We start from the raw sequence: 22,933 nt of genomic DNA, 5'->3' as shown, positions 1-22,933 counted from the left end.
GTCTACTAAGCGAGTGCGAGCGAGACAAAGCATTGGAAAGAACGCGAGAAAGAGAAATGCCCAAACGTGCTTGAATGTTCACCGCATGCGCACAAAGCAGCTGGAGAGAGAGGCTACTATATTGTCTGCATCGTAACATTTGGACTTCAGGTCGGCACCGTACTAGCAATATAGAAGTATTATATATATGGCAACAAATGATGTAAAGATACAAAAGAATTTCGATCGCCAATGTGCTTGGTGGTGCACATTGGAACTACGGACAGTGATGAAAGATCGAGCCGGCTAGCACCGAGAGCACCGAGGTAGTGGGAGCCACTGGGAACACGCACACAAGCGAGACCGCCGTCCGTGTGCGTGACGTCATGCACACGGACGGCGGTCTCGCTTGTGTGCGTGTTCCCAGTGGCTCCCACTACCTCGGTGCTCTCGGTGCTAGCCGGCTCGATCTTTCATCACTGACTACGGAGCCACGAATCTTGCTAATCGATTATGTATCAGATGGTTATAATTTCACAATGACTATGAAAACAACATACCTTCGTGCCAGCATTGTATTGCTTGAACCTGCTCCTCCGGTAGCCTGCGAGCTTCTTTCTTCCGCGTGAACAAGTTCCGCATCTGGAACAACAAATACGAGAAGTCAAATTAACAGAGAATTTACACTATAAGAAAATTTATTACTTTTACATAATTATTATTTACACGTTATATTTCGTTATCGTGCAGTGTAAATATATATACAATTTTTATAAATAATTTTAAGTTATTTAATAATATTATTTTATATCAATAGATAATAACTCAAGAAGATGTATCTACTTGATTGCACTTCTGCTTCGCAAATCACTCAATTTGTTCGATTGACCGTAACAATTCGCCGATTATCATTTGCGATACGAATTACGCGCACGAATGCGTAACACTCGTCACCTCGCGACACACAAACTACTGACATTCGCGCGAGATAATAATAATAATAAACACGAGAAATAATTCGAAACAATTCGAACACACTTCTCCGTGTTGCGCGCCGGCCATTTTACGTCTCGCGGAAAGGCGAACGCCGCCAAACAATTTCACCGTTAAATCGTCGTTTGTTATCAATTCCGCTAAATGTGCGATACTAATTACGTATCACTGCAAACGCCCGACACATATGTATTACTGATATTTGCGCGAGATGACAATAATCGCGAAGAAACGGGACAATTTTGAACCAAGTTCTGCTCCGCGTCGCGCGTCCGCCACGATTACCCGCTGAATTCTCAGTATATCGAAGGGCGCGCGAGAATCGAAGTATCGAATCGACGCGCGCAACACAGCGCGCCTTCGACTATCGTATATAAACTATAGATTGACAGGTAAATTCTCATTTTTTTTCATCTTCACGCTTCGCGCGTCGAGTAACGAAAGTTTACATCTCCGTCATCTAAGTAGCGGAAAAATGAAACATAAAAGTGAGACAGCAATAGTACGTAATAAAAAAAAAAAAAAAAAAAAGAAAGAGACGGAATAAATCGACGCAAATTGACTAATCGCTCCGGGAGTGATTCAATCCGTAATACCAAAATACGCTATCTCGTGCGAACTCCGGATTGCTAAAATCGGAACACGCTTCACTTGCGATTGGTTGACCTTTCATCGTATTTTTCTTCCGTTTTGTTTCGGAATCGTGTGTGCAATGACCGCACCCAAAAAAGCACCCGAAAACAGGTGGCTAAATGTGACCAATGCGATTGGACATTGTGAACCGGCTCTAACGCTCGCGTCCCGTTGCAAGTCTACCCATATAATATGAAGGTGGGAGGTCTGTAGTGATCTCTGTAGTCGCGCTACTTTATATACGTACATGTATGTACTATATGACAGTGGCTGCGTCACTTGGTTTGAGTTGATTTGGTTGATTCGCTCATCGGGAGTGTTGTGTCATATTGCTCGCGTCGAGTAGTGCGTGTGCGTTCGCTTCTCTTCTTCCTTCATGTTTCGGCCATATCACCGCTTGCTCTGGTTTGCTCGGCAAAGACCGGTTTGCGAGTGAAACTCGTAAGTGACGAGTAAGCAAAGAGAGCAGAAAACTCGGCCTCGGAAAACGGCGGCTACGACGCCGAATTCTCTCATCGCGCTCGGTGGTACTCCCTCACGCTCAATAATGAGGGACATGGCAGGTAAGATCGCCGAGTTGAAGTTCGAGGCACCCCTCGCACGCTTCGAGGAAGAAGACACCGCCAGTCTGAAGAACATGAACCTGCTGACAGGTGCGTAAACACCGCCTTGTTATTCGCTCCGCTGACTGTTTAGAGAACTGCTGCAATCTATATTCCGCACATCGCGTTCAGAGAGAGGGGGAGGGGGTTTTTATATATAATGTATATATATATATATTTAACGCGCCCTTTTGTTGGACGTTTAAACAATTTTATATGTTGTTTCATATCTTTTTAGCTTCTCTCGTGACTTTTTAACACATAATTACCTCCTTTATCTCTTTTGAACTTTGTTTTAGTTTTATATGACTATAGGCATCTCTGTCTCTCCAGCCATCCGCAAGATAATATTTAACGCATATCTAATTGATTTTTTTTTTTATACAGATCCTTTTACATACACGATCTTCCTCCGCCTCCTACTTCCGTAACACATCCCGCCAACACTTTATACTGCTTGTGTCCGGACTTTTGTATGTGACGCCTTTCTATAAAAATCGAGTTTTATCCTTAAATTTTAATTGAAAACATTACAATCATGTTGTAATGTTGCAATTTTATTACTGAGAATTAAAACTCGTTCTAATTAATAAACATGGTCTCTAAAAAGTCTCTGCGTGTTGCAAATTACACAACTAAATTAAAATTATAAAATGAATGATAAAAGTTATGAAGCAAAATATATTATGTATATTTTTTTTGTATTTAACTTTGCTACGAGTATTATTCAAACTTTCCTACTTACGTTCTTGTATATAGTAAAGTAGAAAAGCAAATAAGTCGTATTTATTTAAGTCGGTCGTGAGATCTTTGCACATGATGAATGCATATGTTCGTCATTCGTTTGCGAATTCGCGCGGACGTTCTGACGTAATGTGTAAAATAGATATTGTTTCGCGAATTGCGTATTTAATGCTACATACAAGATGGTGCAAGAAAAAGAAATAAAATGTTTTAAAAAATAAGTAGAATTTTATATCGCACGGGAGAGAAAAGAATGCAAAGAGCGATATTACATTCGATGACGCTCGATATTTTGACAGTCGTCGCGACCTCGACTCATCCCTATTTCGTCGATATTGAAGTAGCACGCAAGGACCAAATTTAGAATATTGTATTCCGAAGAAACGATTTTTTTATTACATATCTCTCAATAGTTCTTAATATTTTGGGCTGTTATAGTCCGTGTTTTTATTCTGTCAATTACAGAATAAACACAAACAAATTATCTCTTTGTTAACTGTATCCCATTATATACATAACTCTTGTTTTATAATTTCTCTATATATATCACATTACGCAATAGCTTTCTCCTCTTCTATCGTAATTGTCGGATAAAATTTACTCCGATACATAATTATTTAATTTTGAGTTTTCAAGATTTATACTGCAAAATATTTTCTACATTTTTCGTGCCTATTAACATTATACGCGTTGAATAAAATTAATTATACCCCCGTGTGTTCTCCAAGGGGTTTATATATTTATACATCTTCTTTCGCAGAACAATTGTTAGACGTCAGCTTGGACGCGAATTTCGGCGAGAACTGCAACGCAAATGAACCGCCAACGACTCACGAAAATGGCACTGATATTCTTCAAGAAGGAACATTTAGCCCCTTTAGCGGCAGCCTTGAGGACCTTGTTAATACTTTCGATGAGAAAATCACATCGTGCTTTCGCGATTACGGCACTGACGTCGAATCACTGGCTCCGGTGCAGGTGCGAACGCAGGAAGAGATCATGAACGAATGCCAGTGAGTTTTATTTCTCAATATGTGTGTATATCTTCGGGATTTGCTTAAATTTGTTTGTAACACATTTAAATATCGATAATATTTTTAAGTGTTTTTTAATGTTGTATCTGTTACACTTTATTGTTTAAAGCTATTGCTCTCATTTACTTCGTTGTAGCAATTATTTCAATCGACCTAAATTAAACTTATTAACCTTACTCATAAGCAGCAAAATTTCTTGCACGCTCTATACATGGTTTTACCACTGTGTGAAGATACTTGCTTGACGATTGATAATATAAACCGTACATACATATTGAAATTAATAATGTTTACGTTTTGTAAACTGATTCTCTCACGCAAGAACACGGTCGTTTGAGATTAGTAATTGTCGTTAGGGAAGTAATCACTTATCCTATTACCGCTCCTTGTTGTTAATATGCGTAATATACAGGGTGCCTCAAAAAATAACACATGTACGAAGAATTTGTATGAAACGTGTCTCTGGAGACTACTACTTGAAGAAGATTCCAAGAATGTAGTGACAATGATGGTGAACAAATGGAGACTCTGAAGACAAAATACATTTATGTTACCATGATATTTGTGTGTTTTCTCAATTTTTTTTTTTTTTTTTTTTAAATTGCTTTTATATAAATGTTAACATTCTTTTGAGGCATCCTGTACAATATACGCAATAACGAAGAGAAACGAAGAGAACGAAGTGTTCCGTCGGAGTAGTATGCTCCACTACCATGACTATCTTGCATTTTAATTAAGTGCTCTTTGCCGACAATCTTCTTGCTTTTCTTTTTTCTCTTTTTGTCTCTCTCTCTCTTCTCCTCTTCTTCCTTTTCATTCTTCTTTCCTCTTGTACCACACGCTCGAGAGTGAAATCCGTCACTCGTTATGTGTCATCTCAATGACAGACTTACATGGCAGATTCCTGAGATTATTTGCAGACAAAAATTCCACTTATTAATCTCTACTTTAAATATTAATAAATTTCTGTTCCAAAGTATTTTAAGAATTTTTTATTAAACACGTTTTCTGCAGTAAAAATTTGCACTTGTATGTGACTTAGAGTAATTTTGTTTTAATATAATTTATTTACTTTTTTTTTAATAAAAATATTTTTTTGCAACAGTTATCATTTTTTAAGAATTATCAAAACGCTATTCTTTCAAAAACTTTTATTGTCTTTGTTACTGAATAAAAAAGAATTGATTTATGTGAAGGAATTATAACGCAGAGAAAACAGAAGTTCTTCTTGATCTTCTGATTCGAAGATCAATTGATTTTTCAAGCAAGAAGTGTGTCAGCACTGTTCATATTCTCTATGTTTACGACATGGTTTGCAACTTTCTCTGCGAAATAGCTACAGTCGTTCTCTCCTCCACGCTGCAAGAGAGAACGACTGTGCATCTTAATTGTGTAACGCTCTCTGTCTCTTTCTTTCTCTTTCTCATGTATTAACATACATTTTCCCTAGTTTAATTATCGGCATACGACGAGATATATCGTTTCAGTATCACTTTGTATTCAGAAGTGTATTAACGATCAGATTTTAAACTACACGATACTTCACATAATAACGGATAAAGATTTACGTTGTACAAAAATTTTGTGCATGATTATAATTTTACTTTGTGCTCGTTAACTGGAGCCATCGAACAATTAATTGTTCGATGTCGGGCGAGGATGATCTCTAATGATGGCGCGCGTTTTCTACTCCGATATAATACTAAAATAAGGTCATCGACTCGCGATAAAATTGTGAGAATGCACACATTTGTTTACATTTTACAGTATTGCAGTGCGATTCGACGTGGTTATTCTACATGTGGAATATTACAACCTCGTTTTCTAGCATTATATTAAGCGTAGCATCTCGGAATGGCTATCGAGCGTTGCTCGAAACATCTCGTTATCTCTATCTTTCGACTTACATATGACTCTATTATCTCGTTCTCGAAAACAAACGGCCTGTACTTAGCAACCAAATTTTTAAGTTAATTCGGAATTTAAAAAAAAAAAAACGAATGAGATTATTAAAAAGCATACTTAGTTTGATAAATTTTCTAATTGTTTGCAAAAATTCTCTCCTTTGGTCTTTATGTTTGATCTAAATCGATTCTTCATGACTACTATTTTGATAATAGTATGATTGTATGTGATATGCGACATAAAAATTTATACTGTTTTGTTCTATCGTTTCGTATCGAGCTATTACCATCCCCTTTCTCCTAATACAAGGTGAACATCAATATCGGCGCGCACGCGCCTTAGATAGGACAGCTACCTACGATGTTTCTCAGAAGTGGATTTTCATGGAAATTAATGACAATAATTTGTCGTACTGCATTCTTAACCTATGTATGATTGTTAAAGATCCCTGAGTGGCTTTGTATTAAAAAAAACTCGTATCTCTAAACGTATTATCTCTGAATGATTATTATTTAATTTTGTGGAAAATCGAATCCTATATTGAAATGATTTCGTGAAAAAACTTTGTTGTCACAATAGACTTACAATTGAGAAACTTAATTATTTCGATCGGAACAATTACATAATAGCTATCGGGACAGCTGTTATGTAACTTTTCGAGATTAAATTTTAGATCGGAATAATATTGCTTTTTTTGTCGTTTTTCTTTTCTTTTTTAAAGAAGATAAAAAGAAAAAAACAATTGAAGTCGAAATCACATAGTGGATCGATTCTGAAAAGTTACAATAATAGTAGAATTATAGGAAATTTTGACGTGTGCTTTCTCGCTTTTAATCTTGTTGTTTAAAATAACTAGCGAATAGAAAGCCTGACTTCTTCGAAGCTTAAATAAACTTTAATTATAATTCTAAAGCTTTTTTAAACTATAATAAGCTTGATTTTCTTTATCTTATGTTGTAATTTTGTAACATTGAATTATTTCACTTTCTTTATTATTTAAAAAGTGACTCATTGAAGCTTTATTGTTAAATCTTCGCGCACCTATAGTGCAAAACATCTGATATACATCTAATGCGAATAATAAGTGAAAATAGAGAATCACTTTACATCACCACAACTTAAACATTGAAACCTAAGTGGACTGAATTGACTTCAATTTATTAATTGAAAACATCAATTGGATGATGATTAAGTGTAGATCCTTCTGATGTTTGTATTGCGGTCGGTTTTCAACGCGCGCGCCTACGTGCGTGCGTGCGTACGTACCTACACGGATCAAAAATGAAAAGAAGAGCAAGATTAAACTATTTTTATTGAGCAACGAGAATATATATATATATATATATATATATATATATATCCTATACACACGCACATTTATATATTTATGTATATAAAGACTTTATTGATAGATTAAAATTATTATATTTTCTAGATAACATAAATAAAGTTAAATTTTTGAATTTTCTTAAAGGATGTGGTGGACGATCACTGGAACGTTCGGAAATATACTACCAATCGATTGGAGTAAATCCTACGCGAGGAAAATGCACATGCCCGCTTTGAATCTGAACGAAGCACCCGCTTCAACGGGAAGGTAGCTGATATTCAAATTTTGCGCGCACACGTTTAATTATTTTCACAAAAAAAACAGTTGCTTTTCTCTTTTAGCGATGGCGCAGTTTTTAAAAATCTCAAAATTATTGTTTTACTTTTGTTTCTTTAAATATTGTTTCTTTTGTTTCTTAATAGTTTTTTAGTACATTTGTATATTCAAATTGCTTCCGTTTTTGTTCGCCATAGACCTGAACTAGAGGATTTAAGTAGCGAAGACGAGGCGGTTGCGACAGATTTGGATATGCATGCTTTGATCTTATCCAGCAGTACCGACACTCATAGTCCCGAAGAGCCACTGAAGACTGCCGAGGAAGTTCTTCGCGAGATAGACGATATAATGCAAGTAAGTTTTGGCGTAAAGATCTAACAATTACGTACAAATAATGATGAGACTAATTGTTAAATTGTTTTAATCCTCGATTGATTGTGTGCCAAATACAATCAGTCTCATTATTTAGTTATTTTATATTTCTTAATGCATCTCTTGTGTTAAACAAGCAGAGCTTTGCATTTTATTATTATTAAAGGAAAGTCCGTCATTGGAAAGATCGCCGGATTCAGACGGTTCTATGTTGGATAGTGATGAGGCATTAGAAAGAAGTAGAGAAGTACTTGGATCACCACTTCACGAAAAGAGTATGTTTTAAAATATTTTTAAAACATCACATATGTATATATATTTGCATAAATCTTATATATCATGTAATACGGAACTTTGTATACCCACGTAAAGTGTTGTGGAATTTTTCAGAGTTAAAGCAACTTTCATCTAGCCAACTAACTGAGCTTTTTGGAGAGATGGAGTCCTTGGTCGCTGCCTTGAGCGAAACGCTGATTGCCGAGCTAGCGCTTAGGGACGAATTAGAATACGAGAAAGAATTAAAAAATCAGTTTATCTCTCTGCTGTTAGCTGTGCAAAATCGACGCAGACAACATCATGTCACAAAGAAGAGAAATCAAATACAGAACGGAACTAGTCCATTGCCACAGCATAGGTCTTTGCAGGAGCCAAAGGTAATGCACACCAATGTATCAAGTTACGTATTTGTATACATGTATGTTTCACGAAGTATTGATTATATGCAATAAATATACCGAGATTTCCAGCGGAAAATAAGCTTTGAATCGAAGAATAATTTCTATAATACAAGAAGAGAGAGGGGAAAGTTTTTTTTTGTAAAAAAATGATTATCTAAAATAAGGATTTTCAGTTATTTAATCATAACTAAAAGACAGAATAAGATGAATAATTTTTATTACAGTACTTGACGACTGTCATTCCATATCATACAGACAGTGGTCCGCCAGACAATCAAGCTTTACAAGTACTTATCAAAAGTAAGTAATGAAAATTAATGTCTCTTTATGTGTATCTCAATATATGTATTTTATTAATACATTAATTTTTAGTACTAAAAGCTATCAGCGAAGATAGTCCGACTGTGCCCACTTTGTTAACAGATTATATACTCAAAGGTAATTAAATTTAATTAAGGTTTTAGGACCTAAATCTTATGAGAATCATATAATAATTTGATATAAAATATTGTTAAATATGTAAAATATTGTAAAATAATTGAATAATTTATTACTAGTTTTTATTAGCTTTTAAGAGAAATGAATTGTACAAAGTTGCTACTTTAATTTCAGTGTTGTGTCCGACTTAAGGAGAAAACAAAAGCCGAAACGAGTCTCAGCAGAAAATATGTGCTCTCTTCTTCTTGCCAGTACGCTTTCAGCCGTCGTTGTGCTCATGGTATAAATATAGAAGATAATTTCATCGCATATGATCAACGTCAATACTAACTAGATTCTTGTCATATTTGTTTGGCGATAGTGTGTGAACGTTATGAATCATAAAAGATAATGAATATGCTTCTTGTATGTACTATAACTTTATATGTGTACAAAACGAGAGGCAATGTTGCACTTTGATTCTGATTGCGATTCGCACGTGTCAAAATGTTATGATACTGCGGGCAATGTCTGCGGCACTGGCGACAAGTACAAAAAGTTTGCGCCAAACATATTCAAATAAGAGCAAGTACATGATAGAAAAATAAAAGAACTTTCTAATTTCATATTATATATATATGCTGGCGATAAGACCGAGAATCAGAAGCTAGAATTCCTACAGATTGATGAAGAACTAGGTGTCAAATCCAAACTCGAAAAACAAACATTTAAACGCTAGTCGTTGTGTCAAAAATGGCAAGCATTTCATTGGTTGCTTACTGCGCACATCCGAAAAATGAAACTACCTTCTATGCTTATACCATGGTTGTGCTGCATGTTATTACGTTAAGATGAATAGATTATAAACGGTTGGGAAGTAACAAGTTACTTGTAACGCTGTTACTGTTATAGTTATTTCTTTTTTCAGTAACTTTAACGAGTTACTTTTCAAAATTTGTAACGAGTAACAGTAACGAGTTACTTTTATAAAAAAGTAACTTTCTTAACCTCCTGCTTATAAAGTTGTATTTCAGTCACAATTACTGTATTGAAGCTGTAGAAGTATATAAGGTCTCTGATATTCTATATCTAGTCTTATACATTACGATGTGTATAATTACTTGCTTAAGATATTATAAGTATGGTTTTAATAACTCGCATGTGACTTTTGTGTATTACTGACTTGCATAAATTCATCATACTTACGATTTTCATATATTTATATTGTATCATGATTCATATCACTTCAGTTTTGTATTTCGTTTTCTTGTACATAAGAATCTCACTACATAAGAAAGCTTTGTTACGCAGATTCATTGCAAAGGCAGCACAAAGCTTCAAATCTAGGACTTTGAAAAACTGCTTATAGAGATTTAACGGTTTCTATTCAAGAAATTCAAATGAGTGTATATTGCTGAAAAAAAAACGCTAATAATTTAGAAATATTTCACACACCGATATAGCACGAGTTAAAAAACGAGAATATTTGTAGTGTTAGTTAAAGATCACTTGCTCTATCGTAACGATAACGTAAATTGTCCTCACGCGCAAAAGCTCGAGAATTTGTTAAAATTAAAAATAAAATGAACTATCCTGTATTAATGTCTGTAATCGTTATTCAGAAATTTATTAACTGCTCCATTTACTAACGTCCTTATAACTTAATCCTTCCATTACGAAATTTTATTAATGTATACTCGCATAAAATAATACACACAGTTGCACAATAAATGAGTGACTCTCTGTTTCTAGATATTATATACATCTTGATATATTAGGAAAGGTATTTACCATAGAATGTTATTTTCAAATACAATTCTAATTTTATACACAATTTTAAGGTCAATTGTTTTAGCCTTTGTAATATTGCAGACCACATTGTGGAGCCAAACAGCTAGGTTGATAGCAACAATCGTGTCCTCGAGAGAACCATTTAGACGTCTACAAGTAAACTAAGTATAATTATAAGATAATTATGAAAGCTGGTGTCACTACGCGCAATTTTCGTAATTCATAGAAATTCATTAGAAATATGTCCGAAAATTTGTTGTTTGCCAGCAAATCTTCCACAATGTTTGTGATTCGTAGCAGTGCTTTGGCAATATATATATATATATATATATATATACAGGGTGTCCCAGAATTACCGTACAATCGCTCGTAGGCAGGTAGAAGGAGTAAAACTGAGTCGAAAAGTCCTGAACCATTTTTTTTCTATTATTTATAATAAAGGAGTAATTATTGAGTAAATCTGGCCAATCAGCGTAGACCTTTAGCCAGACGCACGTCATTGAGCCGCGCGCCTAGTGTGTGTGAGCGCTCACTGACGTGCGTCTAGCTAAAGGTCGGCGCTGATTGGTCTGATTTACTCAATAATTACTCCTTTATTATAAATAATAGAAAAAAATGGTTCAGGACTTTTTGACTCAGTTTTATTCCTTCTACCTGCCTACGAGAGATTGTACGGCAATTCTGGGACACCCTGTATATATATATATATAATTACAAATCTTGGCCTATAGCGCAACACACACACACACACACACACACACACACGAATGGATCGATTCGTTATCAATTCAATTCATAATTTTTCGAATTTTGTCAAAAAACCGTTTGGCTAGCAAAACGACGAATTGTATCTACACGCTTATTTACAAATTTCATACGAATCGTGAATTGCAAAAATACACGCGTAGTCTGACACTAGCTTAAGAAGAATATATCTCTTCGAACATAATAAAAAAATTTTTATGTGTTTTATAATATAAGTTTTATATGTCTATTATAGTTTATTCTATACACATGTTATATTTTATGGTTATCCGACTTTCTTACTTTCTGTACGCGCGCGCGTGTGTGTGTAATAAAAAAATCTTAGTTTGAAATGAACTAATTTTTTATGGGGAGGGAAAGAAATATATCAACATTGTACTATGCGCAAACAAATTTTAACCTGGCTTGTTAATAAGAATATTCTTTTTGTTGAATTGAGATTAGATTATTCTAATTTTAATAAAATAAAATCATTCAGAGAAATGTATACGTACGCCCTGTAGAACATAACTACGACCAGGTATAACGTGCACTAACTCCGATCCTACACTATTTTTATCGGAGACTTTCATAATCGTTGCTGTCGAGCTGTACGTAATCAGAGGCCTTTTTACAGGAAACATCCACACCGGCTTACATTCATCAGAACTAGGTTTAACGTACCACGCGTCTGGATCGTATCTCCGATCGTATATGACGTTCATCGTCGATTTCTTGTCGCGTCTGGAAAATTAGTTAACATATTCTTCTTATTTCTCGTGAATATCGATAAATTTGCATTTTGTAAACCTTTTAACTGTGACACTTTAATGTCGCGTGGTTTTTATTATTTATTCGAATATTCTTAAAAGAAACCTACAGAAATATAGCTTTGTTAGCTTTGTATATTTAGCAAATTTTGCTAAAAATCACAATGTTGATATATGATACAATGTCAAATATTACAATAAACAAATTGCTTGTTTTTAAACAAAACGCATGTAAAGAACTCTTACAAAGAATCTATTTCTGCGGAGAGACACTTTAAACGTTGCAACTCATGGCCGGCGTTGCACACTCTATTAGAGAAACCCCAGTTTCCAAGGGCTTCCGCTACGCCTGTGCCGTTGCCTCTTGAAAACTCATATACACATGGCATAGTTATATCTGCCATTTTTTTCGTCTGAATACTTATAAATTTTGCGCAAAATATTTGCGAGAGACTATTGATTCACATGAGAAAAAATTGATTTTTTTTGACAATTTTGCTGTGAAGTTTGTCTATACACGATTCAAGTTTCTTCCAAAACAAATTATAAAAACGAACAAAAAAGTTTGTGATGTTTTTATATATGTTAGAGCTAATGATGCTCAAAGAAGCACACAGTACCTGGATATCGAAATACAATTTGATTCTCTTTTGTAAAATATTTTTCTTTTGAAAAACAGTTGTAGGAATTTTTTTGTGTACGTACGATACGAAAAATTTTCAGACACATATAAATAGCACATCGCAATTCTTATTCAATAAATGTATCTTTATTTTAATCTAAGTAATAACATGATACAGAAAGTGTCTGTATACGTGTATAGATTTGTACGTACACATACACACGCACGCTCACACACAAGCAGCAGACATACGTATACACATACACAATACGCGCAAGTATATATTAAATATATATATATTAAATACATATATATATTAAATATATATTATATATACATATATAGTACACACATGTACTATATAGTATATATATATGTACACACACATAATAAATTTATATCTATAAATGATACCTAATAGTAAAATAGTTCATCTTTTGTTGAAGTGATTCAATTTTTATAACTTATATATCTAAAATATCGTGCGTCTGACGTAGAATGTTACATCAGAAGTAGGACTCGGAGAAAGAACCGCCCGCTTTTCTTGCTTGCACATGTGGGTAGAATCGATTCTACGATTCATTAGAGACATATGTCATAAACATGTGTGGAATATATTTCAATTGTTTAATTTTTGAGTGAAGAATACGCAAAAAACGTGAATATTTTATATTTTTCTTTAGTGACACACACACACACACACACACACACACACACACACACACGCGCGCGCGCGCACGCACGCACGCACGCACGCACGCACGCACACGCACACGCACACATACACACGCACGCGCGCGCGCACACACACACACAAAATAACACAACATGCGTGAGTTGTATTTGCTATGACACAAACACTCTCAAACAATGCAAAATATCCGTGGGATATATGTATCTATATACCCGTATGATGCGAGTATCTGTAGAACTGATTCTACCAGCTTGTACGTAACAAGTAAATCAATTTAGGCGGGTGGATCCGAGTACCTCAATATTCCAAGCTTAGTGATATAATGTTTGTTGGACATGTATGTTCTTCATCATTATTCACACATTATCACTCCCACTTTCTAACACAGATTGGATCACGAATAACCAATAGTATTTGCACTGAAATTATAATAGAATAAATTAGAATGGATTGATAAAAATATATGTCAAACTAAAAAGATAAATATAAAATATAAATTTAATTTTATTTGTTATTAGTCTTTAAAATTTGCTTTTTGCATAAAAAATCTTAATATTTAATATTAAATATTATAAATGTGTAGGACATTAACAGATTGAAATAAATAAATTAAGAGAGCAATATTTTGAGAAAAAACGCAAATAATTTTTCCTTCATGTGACGTATTCATACAAAAAACGCTTACCATTATTTATTGAGTTTTTCCATCAATGTAAGCTTTTATAGCAGCTTGGCATTCTGCCGAACACCAATGTTGAATCAGTAAATATGTTTCTGATTCAAGCGCAGCATCTAATTTCTTTCGAAGAGTATGACGTAGTAGAGCCTTTGTTGCTTCCATAGACTAAAAATAAAGATTTTTTAAGTAAATATACGAGATGAGAAAAAATCGTAAATATACATATATAATAAATATTTTTGGAAAATATGTAGTTTCTTTACTTAAATGTGTACTATATTTCGTGTGTGTTTTTTTGTACGTTTATGATATTTGTTTTATTTATTAAAGTATGTGCAACATATGCAGCAAAAAAGTAGATTTTCTTCTTTCCAATGCTTTAATTTACTATGTTTCATTATATTTGCAGCTTGTGCAAACAAAGAGTACAGAACGTGTGCAAAGTAATGTCATGAATATTAAGATGTTTCGTAATTTTTCGAGTCATGTAGGAGTACATCGAGAATGAATAATGGCATTATCGCCATTTTATACCAACATGAATCTCTTGTGACGGTAAAATCTTGTGCAGTTGAGTAGGATCATTCAGCGCGAATCATTACAAACATGTTTGTTTTGCAAATTTGTTGTTTTCTTTCCATGATAAGGACAAATGTCGGAGTATATACGGCTATCAGCAGTAAGACTAACAATGTTACCTTCAAGTACATGAGGGGAGTTCGTATACGAAATTGTAAATACTTGATAACTTTTATAAATATATGACGGATTTTCGTTAAATTTATTGAAATAGATTACAGGGGAGAGTGATTTGCATTATTGTGAATCGCACGAGGTATGTAACGTGATTCACGATCGGTTTTGGATGTCCAGCCTGACGGAAAGACTTTGTCACTGTCCCAATGGAATGGAATGTCCGTGGCAATGGACGAAAATCTATGATAATTTAACTGTACCACTCAATAACAGATCTGTTTTAAAGGTACTCAAAATATTGAGATTCGAAGAAATTTTAACTGTTTTTAATTTCTCGAGTAGCTTAGTTCTTTTAAAGAATTTACTTAATTGAAATGCGTCATTAAAATTCAATTTTACTAATGCATATGTTCCAGATATGGAGAGACAATTAAATCAATTATGAAATAAATAATTAAAACAATTAATACATGTATATTAATGATTATAACTCAATATTATTTACAAATATATATATCTAACTTTTATTTCCGTAGTTTTGCATATATATATATATATCTAGCATTTATTTCTGTAGTTTTGCACGCAAATATCGGGATTGGAGAGTTGCGCACAAAAGCAAGAGGCAGTGATAGTGCACGGAGAAGGTGATACAAGCAATAATTATATAGTACCGTATAACGTGACAGTAAATTGCTTGTGTCCGCAAACGCATTACTGGAAGTTGCAGAAATACACATACTATCAACAAAATCTCGTTCAAGTATTCAGATGTGTCAAGGTATGCTCTGTATCTTAATATGATTTTGTATATATTATTATAATACGCGGTGAGAATAAAATTGCTTCTCTATTGAAAACAATAGAATTAAAAAGATTTAAAAAATATGTAATTACATTTAAGACCATTGTTATATCACTTTTTAAGATTATTAGTTATTTACTAAATACGCATTTTTTAATACAGAAAAGAATGTGTAAAAGTTTGGAATTCTGTGGCTACATACGATCTGACTTATATTCGACGTATTATAGATGCACATGCCCAGAGAAGCATTTGTGTGTTTTCAAGAACAAAACACAAGTAAACGTACAGGAATTGCTTTATTCTGGGCCTGCTTATATGGCGTATTGTTATCGATTTTAAAGAGAAAAACATAATAAATTACTTACCTAAGAAAGAATGATGTAAATATTAACAAAAATCACAGAAAAGAAAAATATATGTGTATATATAAATAAAACTATTGTGTAAAAATTTACTAAATAACGAAAAATTGGAAAGATCTCATCTCCTAATCCGGTCTCCTTTCTCTTCTTTTCTTTCATCCTTATTAAAATTGAAGTTAATACACATAAACAATGTTCATAAAATTTACCTGCGACGATTGATCGCTCATAGCTCGCAGCGATGGTAACAAATCCTCTTGAAACCGATCAGGCCATAAAACTCGAGTAACAAGACCAGCTCTTAACGCTTCATTTGCCGTTAAAGTTCTTCCAGCCAAGAGAAGTTCGCTTGTCTATCACATAATAAAACGTATAAATGTAACGTGTTATTTTTTCCTGTCTTATGTTTAAAAAAACTCCTTATAAAGACATACAATTGCACTGCCCAATATATGTGAGAGGGTGAAGATTGCAGCTCCTTCAGCGATTTGTCCCAACTTTCCATAAGGAGTACAAAACGTTGCTTTATCGCTAGCAATTACAAGATCGAAAAGAGGTAACATCGTCACTCCTAGTCCGATTGCGGCTCCTTGCACACCAGCCACTATCGGCTTATTAAAAGTAGCTAAACTTTTAATAAACTCCCTAAAAAATTACAAGGATTGGTAAATTCGTTTGCACAATCACACATTTTTCTACGTTAATTGGAATAAGATAAAAAAATGAAAACTAGAGAAATCGTGAACGCGCTAATTTATTACACAAGTTTTCTATAATTTTTTAAAGATGTTGCTAATTTTTTTCTCAAATTTTAATTAAATATTTCAAGCTAATTTACGAAATGTACATACTTGACAGCATGTGCCAACTTCTGAGCAACGGATCGTCGTTCTTCCTTATTTGCATGGAGCAATGTTGAGAGATCAAGACCTTCGCAGAAACTTGTACCCGTAGAAGTTAACAGGACTACTCTGCATTCATCATCTCTTTTTAATATCGACAAAGCTTCTCTGAACTCTTGCATTACCTAAATCACATAAGCATGATATGTGTTTAGCAGTTTATATATTATATGCATATAGCGCAGGAATATATTACAGAATTACTTACTTGCAGTGTCAGAGCGTTTCTTACTTTTGTCAAAGAAGATGGTGTAAGTATTAATTGTACGAGATTACCGTGTCGACGAACATGTATTTCTTTATTGCTGAATTGACTTTGTGTTTCTTTTGTTTTGTTAAAATCTGAGTTTGTTGTTTTTACAATATTGGCAGTTACTGGAATACAAATATATATTTATATTACTCTGTACTCATTATATACACACATACATATATACATATGGATTAATCAATTGAAAAATATATTTCTTTAAAATCTCTTTCATAGATAAAATTCAATTTTATTTCGCGTTAAAAATCTTACCTTTGTTCTTTTTCATAGTTGCAACATTTCCGGATCGACCGTTGGAACTGACAACCGAAAGAGCAGAAACCGCCTCAGCAAGACAGACAGCTAATTCAGTCTCCTCTTTAGAGGGATCTTCAACGTTATTAATATCATCTGTTTTGGCAATAGCTTTATTCTTTATGACCCTTTTATTTTTTCCTGATACTTTCCCCATCATTCCACCGTTCGACGATCTGGTCGTCACTTTACTCGAAACATTGTCTTCAAGTGTTGACACCGCTTGTTTGCCAATCTTTTCAACTTTTTTTATTTCCGATTTCTTAGGACGTGCAACAACTTTTTCCTCTGTATTGTTAGCACTGACATTACTACTACTAGTAGCGACAATACTATTACTAGTAACAATATCAGTATCAGACTTTCTCTTTTTACTTCTCTTTATTATAGTTTTCTCGTCTTGTCTTTTTTTAGCAGATCTCAAAGCGTGAATTGCTCTGTCGTCCGACTTGCCGGCCTCTGTTAATTTATCCGGCGTGTCGATGCTAACTCGAGGACTTCCCGACGCGCTCGAAAACGAGCTCGATGAATGCCTTCTTACAATAACGGACGCATCAGCTGCGTTCCTGATCTTTGCTGGAATATATTCCATAGGTGAGACAATAGCGTTCGGAGTTTTCGGCGATGCCATCTGCTCCGCCTGTAGCTTCTTGTCCGCTTGAGTTGCATCAAGATGGACTGCCGTTCGCTTCGATCTCGGCGATGCTTTCGTGACACCTGCGATTGTCGACGTGCGCAATCGTAGCACGGCATTGCGAACGAGCTTTTTTCTAATTTTAAGTTCGCGTTGCACCTTCTGCAAGTCCATCACTTTCGCGCGTGACTTGGTGATGGGTATTAGACGTTTCTTGTCTGGCTGCTCCACGTCGTATAACAAATTGACGACTCCCTCATCTTGCAGCAATCTATCAATCTCGTTTATGCTCTTCTTCTTGGGCTTTGCCTCGCCCTCGGTCGTTCGCTTTTGCGATTTTGGAACAGTCTTCGGAGAATGCTTCGATGACTGAACCAGTTTGGTCTTTAATTGAACGGGCTTTTTGGTAGTCGAAATTTTCTGGCGCAGTAATTTCTTGACTACCATTTTTCTTTTGGTGATCGATCCTTTTCTTGAAAGATTCTGTTTAGCTCGTCTCATCTTCAAGATCGAGTCTACCTCATGTTCCAACTTGTTATTAGTGACGGTTGATGTATCGTCATTTACAACGTCAACTTTTTTCTCACTTGTCGCTATGTGATTCTCAGTTAAGCTGTTGTCTGAAGTAGCATTATTTTCCTGCTTCTTGTTCATCGATAGTTTGCCTCTGTATACTTTTTGCCGCTTTATTATCGTGTTTTGCTCGTGTTCTCTCGCTTTTTCTGTAGGTTTGCGCTTTCTGCCTGATCTCGACTCTTCTACTCGTCCCGTCTGTTCAGTTTCCCGATTTCTCTCAATCTTTTCTTCAGTCGGAGAACATAAATCAATCTCAGATTTTGTATTCGCTTGTGTGTTTTCATTTGTAACACTTACATCGGCAACTTTTTTCTGCTCTTGAATAGCGACCGGACTTTTTGTCGCGGTATCTCTTGATTCCTTGTTTGGTGATGGCTGGAAAATTTTCTTTTTTTTCGATGAATTTTTCTTGGACGGCGTTACGGGTAGCTCAAGTAGCTGCTTCAGTGCCAATTCTCGTTCCACTAATGGGTCAAGTTTTGGTGGACCAAGCGGATCAGAACATTCTTCAGTAGACACAGTTTTGCTTTCTTCTGTGAGAGTTGGAGGTTTCAAATTAGACCAGTCAGGATCAACGTCGCCCTCCAGGATAGCCAACAACTCCTTGTTATCGGAATTACCATCTTTGCTTTCCACTGTCATGTTTTCTGCTGTCTTTTTGTTCTCAGAATTATCTGCCTGTACAGATGCAGACGAGGGAGAAATAGAAGAGGTAAGTGGTATGAGACCTGGCACGGCACACACCTGATTCTCTGTCAACTTAGTCGATACGGCACATAACTGAGTTCCTGCCAATTTGCTGGACAGTCTCTGCGCCAGTTTTTTTACAAAAAAAATATCTGGCTTGCGTTCTGTATCTACGTTTTTCTGCTTTTCACGAAGCCTTTCCTTCAATACCTCTGTCACCTCCGCTGGCGACGCTATCTGACTAGTCAAATGCCGAGAACGGTTTTTAGGCATTGTCACATTAAGCGAAGATTTCGTAGCTGCTGCTAGGGAATTTTTTTCATTTTTGTTCAACGAACGTCTCGCGTCATCATCAATTACTTTATTATTCTTTTGATTTTCCGTTTTGTCAGTCATTGCACTTGTCTCAGTTGGGTTTGTTACATTATGTGCTTCATCCGCAGCGTGTTCCCGATCGGTGGAAGAAATCTTTTTCTGAGGAGTCGTAACCGAGTTATTCGTTTTCGTGTCATCTAACAAATTTTCTAATTGAAGCTCTAAGGAATCTTGTATTTTCGACGGTAATGGCGTTTCGTCATCCGCATTCTCATCGCGCCAGTCATCAAAGATATCTTGAATAACACTTCTTTTCTCTGCTGACGAGTTACTTGTTTTGTGAGATGTTGTAGATTCTTTATTATGCTCAGACGACTGTTTAACAGTATCTTCAACTTGCAAAGAATCTGTCTTGTGTATCAAATTAATGTTTTTCTTATTTATAATCTCTTCTTCTGTGATAACATCGATATCGTCATCTTTTTTACTATCAGAACTAATCAAAGTTTTACTATCAAGTGCTTTTGCTTTAAGATTTTCATTAGTTATATTTGTTTCAAGAACAATTTCTTTTATTTCTACAACTTCAGTATCACATTTATTTCCCGCACAATCTTTGTTATCTTGCTCACATTGTTCCGAAACAGTTACTTCTATTATAGTATCGCAACTCTCTTGACTGCAATCAATTACTTCGATTTCGTCGACGTCAGTTTTTGTAATTTTTCTTTCCTGCACGGTAACTACAGTATCTTCAGCATATTCTTTATCTTTTTCATCTAGTGTGACAATGTAATTGTCTGTTGTAGTGTCTGTAGAATCTGGAATAGTTTCCAAAACTACAACCATTTCCGTCTCTTCTTGTACTAGTTTGGTCAGTTCAGCATCCGTAACTACGGAGCTGTTTTGATTACTGTCATTATGAATTTCTTTAACTTCTTCTCCAACTGAGTCATCTATCTGGCCCCCAGAATGTTTGATAAATCTAGACTCCTCTAGCAAATTCTGTTTTTCTACAGCATTAGATTGATCCATATCTTCTATTATGTTACAGTTGCTTTCTAAAACATTGGCTTCATTTATTTCTACTACTTTAGATTTGGTTATCACACTTGGGCTTTGGTCTTCCTCAGCAGTTAAATTTTGTGATTCATAATTTGACTGTACAATATCATCTTTTATTTGTTCACAGACTTCAGTCTCATCTCTACCTGGGGTACAACGTTCTACTTCTGGTTTAGATACTACTTGATTATCGCCATCAAGTTTTTCAGCAAGTACATCACATTTTGATGTAACCTCTATTTTAATACAATCATTGTCCACTGCAAATGCAGATTCTTCTGCACCTAGCTTACATACATTTGACAAATCTTTTTCTTCTTCAACAGCATTAACTTTCATATCTTGAATTGTGATTTGTGTCTTTTGTACATCAACATTCTTAGATTTTCCTTCATCTTCACAACTATGCACTTGTGAGATATCTACTTGTTCCATGATAATATATACCAAGATTGTCCAAGTTTATTATTAAATCACACAGCTACCTGTGTTGCACAAAAATCATTTTATTATAAACTTGTAAGATTTGTTATTGCAAGTGTTATTGTGTTGTACTAACAACTATGGCATAACCTAATAAATATACGTCGTATTTGCGCAAATATGTTGAAGTATCTCATATAATTTTGTTTTAAGTATAAAAATAACAATTTTAATGAGAATAATACATTCCCTTGAACATTGAATCGAATATAAGAATTGAATATGAAAACACATCAATGTGAGAGCAATTTATATAATTTCTAGTCAATGAAAATCTCGAAATGTGGTAGCGAATGATAGTACGCTACGATTGATAGTACGAGCAAAATCGTCGAAATTTTGTCTTTTTCTCAAGAACAAGCGATTATTGTACAGCAATGAATCGATGAAAACGCTTGATAATTCTATCAATTACTTGAATATTTTCAACGTGTAAAATTTATGTAGCTTAATGGCCGTGTGTGTACAGCGAGCTCTTACCGTGTAACAGAGATGTGCACATACTTGTTGAAATTCGATGAAAATTCACATGATTTATCAGTTTCGACAACAATCACTTAATCATGTAATTACTGCGTTATCAGTCAAATCTTTATCCAGTTAACCACCAATCAATCTCGTGCAAAAAAAACAAATTTTTTCCATAAAGTCAAACACCATGTTTACAAGAACGAAATCGGAGCCGCGCACTACGAATGTCAACTTAGGTACTGTTTCTAGAATAATGTCTCTATACATGCACTTGGTGATAATACATATATCGTCAAAATATCTTTCGGCACCTTGCACGTGAAAAAAAAAACAACATACGAATAATATATGTATACATATATATGTGGACATAAAATTTTCCGTATGTACATATATATTATAATATATTCGCAATATATTATTAACTTTACAAATAATACAACATGTAGCTTTCTCTATTATAATGCTATTATTATTAAGTTCACTTGCGGCTCACGGAAAATTTTAACAGAATTGCGTCGTGAGATCACAATTGCTTAAATTTTCTTTTAACAAGTTTTCGAAGAGCACCAAACTAGCGACACGATTCGTTTATTGGATCTACGAAAAGAATAATAAATATCTCACATATGCCGTGTATCAGAACCGTACGCTATTTCTATGGGTCAACCGGCTGATTATTCTGTTGGAATAAACCAATCACGGTCGACGTCTGATCGTTCAATTACTTAAGCTCGTATTACACTACAGGGTTAAGTTACCAACTCCCGTTGAGATTACGATTACAGTCGCAGATCGACCAATCGGATCGAAGCAGCTTGCTCACTTATTGGTCAATCAGCAATTATCATCTTAATCCCACAACCGAGCTTGCAACCTGTAATGCAATACAAGCTTGAGACTTGAGTGGTGATCATAGACTTATATCAGAGGCTGCTTTCCTTTTAGACGACACAAATGAACACAAATTGACACAGATTAACACATTTGAGTACAGTGTGTCACAGTTAAATGGAACGCGATCTGCACTATGTGAATAACAATTTTAACTTAACCTACAAACTTTATTGTCAAAAGTTAATACGATTTATAGTGATAATACAGCAT

The 22,933-nt window shown here is 34.8% G+C and overlaps 4 protein-coding genes across 7 annotated transcripts; 2 read left to right on the top strand and 2 right to left on the bottom strand.

Annotated features, from left to right (window-relative positions):
* The first annotated feature begins 1,852 nt into the window (after nucleotides 1–1,852).
* On the top strand, nucleotides 1,853–10,560 carry LOC109862443 (fasciculation and elongation protein zeta-2). Its single transcript, XM_020442498.1, has 9 exons — nucleotides 1,853–2,258; nucleotides 3,712–3,964; nucleotides 7,365–7,487; nucleotides 7,694–7,850; nucleotides 8,035–8,143; nucleotides 8,259–8,521; nucleotides 8,770–8,845; nucleotides 8,918–8,983; nucleotides 9,158–10,560. Exons 1-9 carry the CDS (start codon nucleotides 2,153–2,155, stop codon nucleotides 9,172–9,174), a joined length of 1,170 nt encoding a protein of 389 aa, XP_020298087.1. The 5' UTR covers nucleotides 1,853–2,152; the 3' UTR covers nucleotides 9,175–10,560.
* Nucleotides 10,561–10,664: 104 nt separating this feature from the next.
* LOC109862444 lies at nucleotides 10,665–13,211 on the bottom strand. The gene is made up of 3 exons (XM_020442501.1): nucleotides 12,514–13,211; nucleotides 12,013–12,241; nucleotides 10,665–10,903 (listed from the first exon to the last, which is right to left on the bottom strand). Exons 1-3 carry the CDS (start codon nucleotides 12,669–12,671, stop codon nucleotides 10,814–10,816), a joined length of 477 nt encoding a protein of 158 aa, XP_020298090.1. The 5' UTR covers nucleotides 12,672–13,211; the 3' UTR covers nucleotides 10,665–10,813.
* Nucleotides 13,212–13,655: 444 nt separating this feature from the next.
* LOC109862445 (claspin-like) lies at nucleotides 13,656–22,429 on the bottom strand. Of its 2 annotated transcripts, XM_020442502.1 has the most exons (9): nucleotides 22,323–22,418; nucleotides 21,836–22,137; nucleotides 17,554–21,357; nucleotides 17,239–17,405; nucleotides 16,980–17,155; nucleotides 16,563–16,773; nucleotides 16,338–16,481; nucleotides 14,269–14,427; nucleotides 13,656–14,002 (listed from the first exon to the last, which is right to left on the bottom strand). In XM_020442502.1, exons 3-8 carry the CDS (start codon nucleotides 21,305–21,307, stop codon nucleotides 14,275–14,277), a joined length of 4,605 nt encoding a protein of 1,534 aa, XP_020298091.1. In that variant the 5' UTR covers nucleotides 21,308–21,357; nucleotides 21,836–22,137; nucleotides 22,323–22,418; the 3' UTR covers nucleotides 13,656–14,002; nucleotides 14,269–14,274. The 2 variants fall into 2 exon arrangements, with proteins under 2 accessions (XP_020298091.1, XP_020298092.1); XM_020442503.1 differs by having other exon boundaries at nucleotides 21,860–22,429.
* On the top strand, nucleotides 14,464–16,161 carry LOC109862446. 3 transcript variants are annotated; one of them, XM_020442505.1, is made up of 4 exons: nucleotides 14,464–14,941; nucleotides 15,056–15,244; nucleotides 15,536–15,739; nucleotides 15,926–16,161. In XM_020442505.1, exons 1-4 carry the CDS (start codon nucleotides 14,915–14,917, stop codon nucleotides 16,103–16,105), a joined length of 600 nt encoding a protein of 199 aa, XP_020298094.1. In that variant the 5' UTR covers nucleotides 14,464–14,914; the 3' UTR covers nucleotides 16,106–16,161. The 3 variants fall into 3 exon arrangements, with proteins under 3 accessions (XP_020298094.1, XP_020298093.1, XP_020298095.1); XM_020442504.1 differs by having other exon boundaries at nucleotides 14,464–14,979; XM_020442506.1 differs by having other exon boundaries at nucleotides 14,464–14,995.
* Nucleotides 22,430–22,933: the final 504 nt, after the last annotated feature.

Source organism: Pseudomyrmex gracilis, unplaced genomic scaffold (genome assembly GCF_002006095.1).
Source record: "Pseudomyrmex gracilis isolate BER0280 unplaced genomic scaffold, ASM200609v1 scaffold_1806, whole genome shotgun sequence".
Taxonomy (NCBI): domain Eukaryota; kingdom Metazoa; phylum Arthropoda; class Insecta; order Hymenoptera; family Formicidae; genus Pseudomyrmex; species Pseudomyrmex gracilis.
The sequence above is the reverse complement of the archived record's forward strand: the minus strand, read 5'-3'. Positions and strand labels throughout refer to the sequence as shown.

What these genes read in the sequence shown, in the direction of transcription:
- LOC109862443 (XM_020442498.1), top strand. Translation starts at nt 2,153, where the DNA reads ATGAGGGACATGGCAGGTAAGATCGCCGAGTTGAAGTTCGAGGCACCC. An exon ending in GAACATGAACCTGCTGACAG is followed by an intron (nt 2,259 to 3,711) that starts GTGCGTAAACAC and finishes CTTCTTTCGCAG; the next exon opens with AACAATTGTTAGACGTCAGC. An exon ending in GCACCCGCTTCAACGGGAAG is followed by an intron (nt 7,488 to 7,693) that starts GTAGCTGATATT and finishes TGTTCGCCATAG; the next exon opens with ACCTGAACTAGAGGATTTAA.
- LOC109862444 (XM_020442501.1), bottom strand. Translation starts at nt 12,671, where the DNA reads ATGGCAGATATAACTATGCCATGTGTATATGAGTTTTCAAGAGGCAAC. An exon ending in TCCGCAGAAATAGATTCTTT is followed by an intron (nt 12,242 to 12,513) that starts GTAAGAGTTCTT and finishes CTAATTTTCCAG; the next exon opens with ACGCGACAAGAAATCGACGA. An exon ending in GTAGTTATGTTCTACAGGGC is followed by an intron (nt 10,904 to 12,012) that starts GTACGTATACAT and finishes GTTTACTTGTAG; the next exon opens with ACGTCTAAATGGTTCTCTCG.
- LOC109862446 (XM_020442504.1), top strand. Translation starts at nt 14,869, where the DNA reads ATGTTTGTTTTGCAAATTTGTTGTTTTCTTTCCATGATAAGGACAAAT. An exon ending in CCTTCAAGTACATGAGGGGA is followed by an intron (nt 14,980 to 15,055) that starts GTTCGTATACGA and finishes TTATTGAAATAG; the next exon opens with ATTACAGGGGAGAGTGATTT. An exon ending in AAGTATTCAGATGTGTCAAG is followed by an intron (nt 15,740 to 15,925) that starts GTATGCTCTGTA and finishes TTTTTAATACAG; the next exon opens with AAAAGAATGTGTAAAAGTTT.
- LOC109862445 (XM_020442503.1), bottom strand. Translation starts at nt 21,307, where the DNA reads ATGGAACAAGTAGATATCTCACAAGTGCATAGTTGTGAAGATGAAGGA. An exon ending in AACTATGAAAAAGAACAAAG is followed by an intron (nt 17,406 to 17,553) that starts GTAAGATTTTTA and finishes TTTGTATTCCAG; the next exon opens with TAACTGCCAATATTGTAAAA. An exon ending in TGAGCGATCAATCGTCGCAG is followed by an intron (nt 14,428 to 16,337) that starts GTAAATTTTATG and finishes CTTTATTTTTAG; the next exon opens with TCTATGGAAGCAACAAAGGC.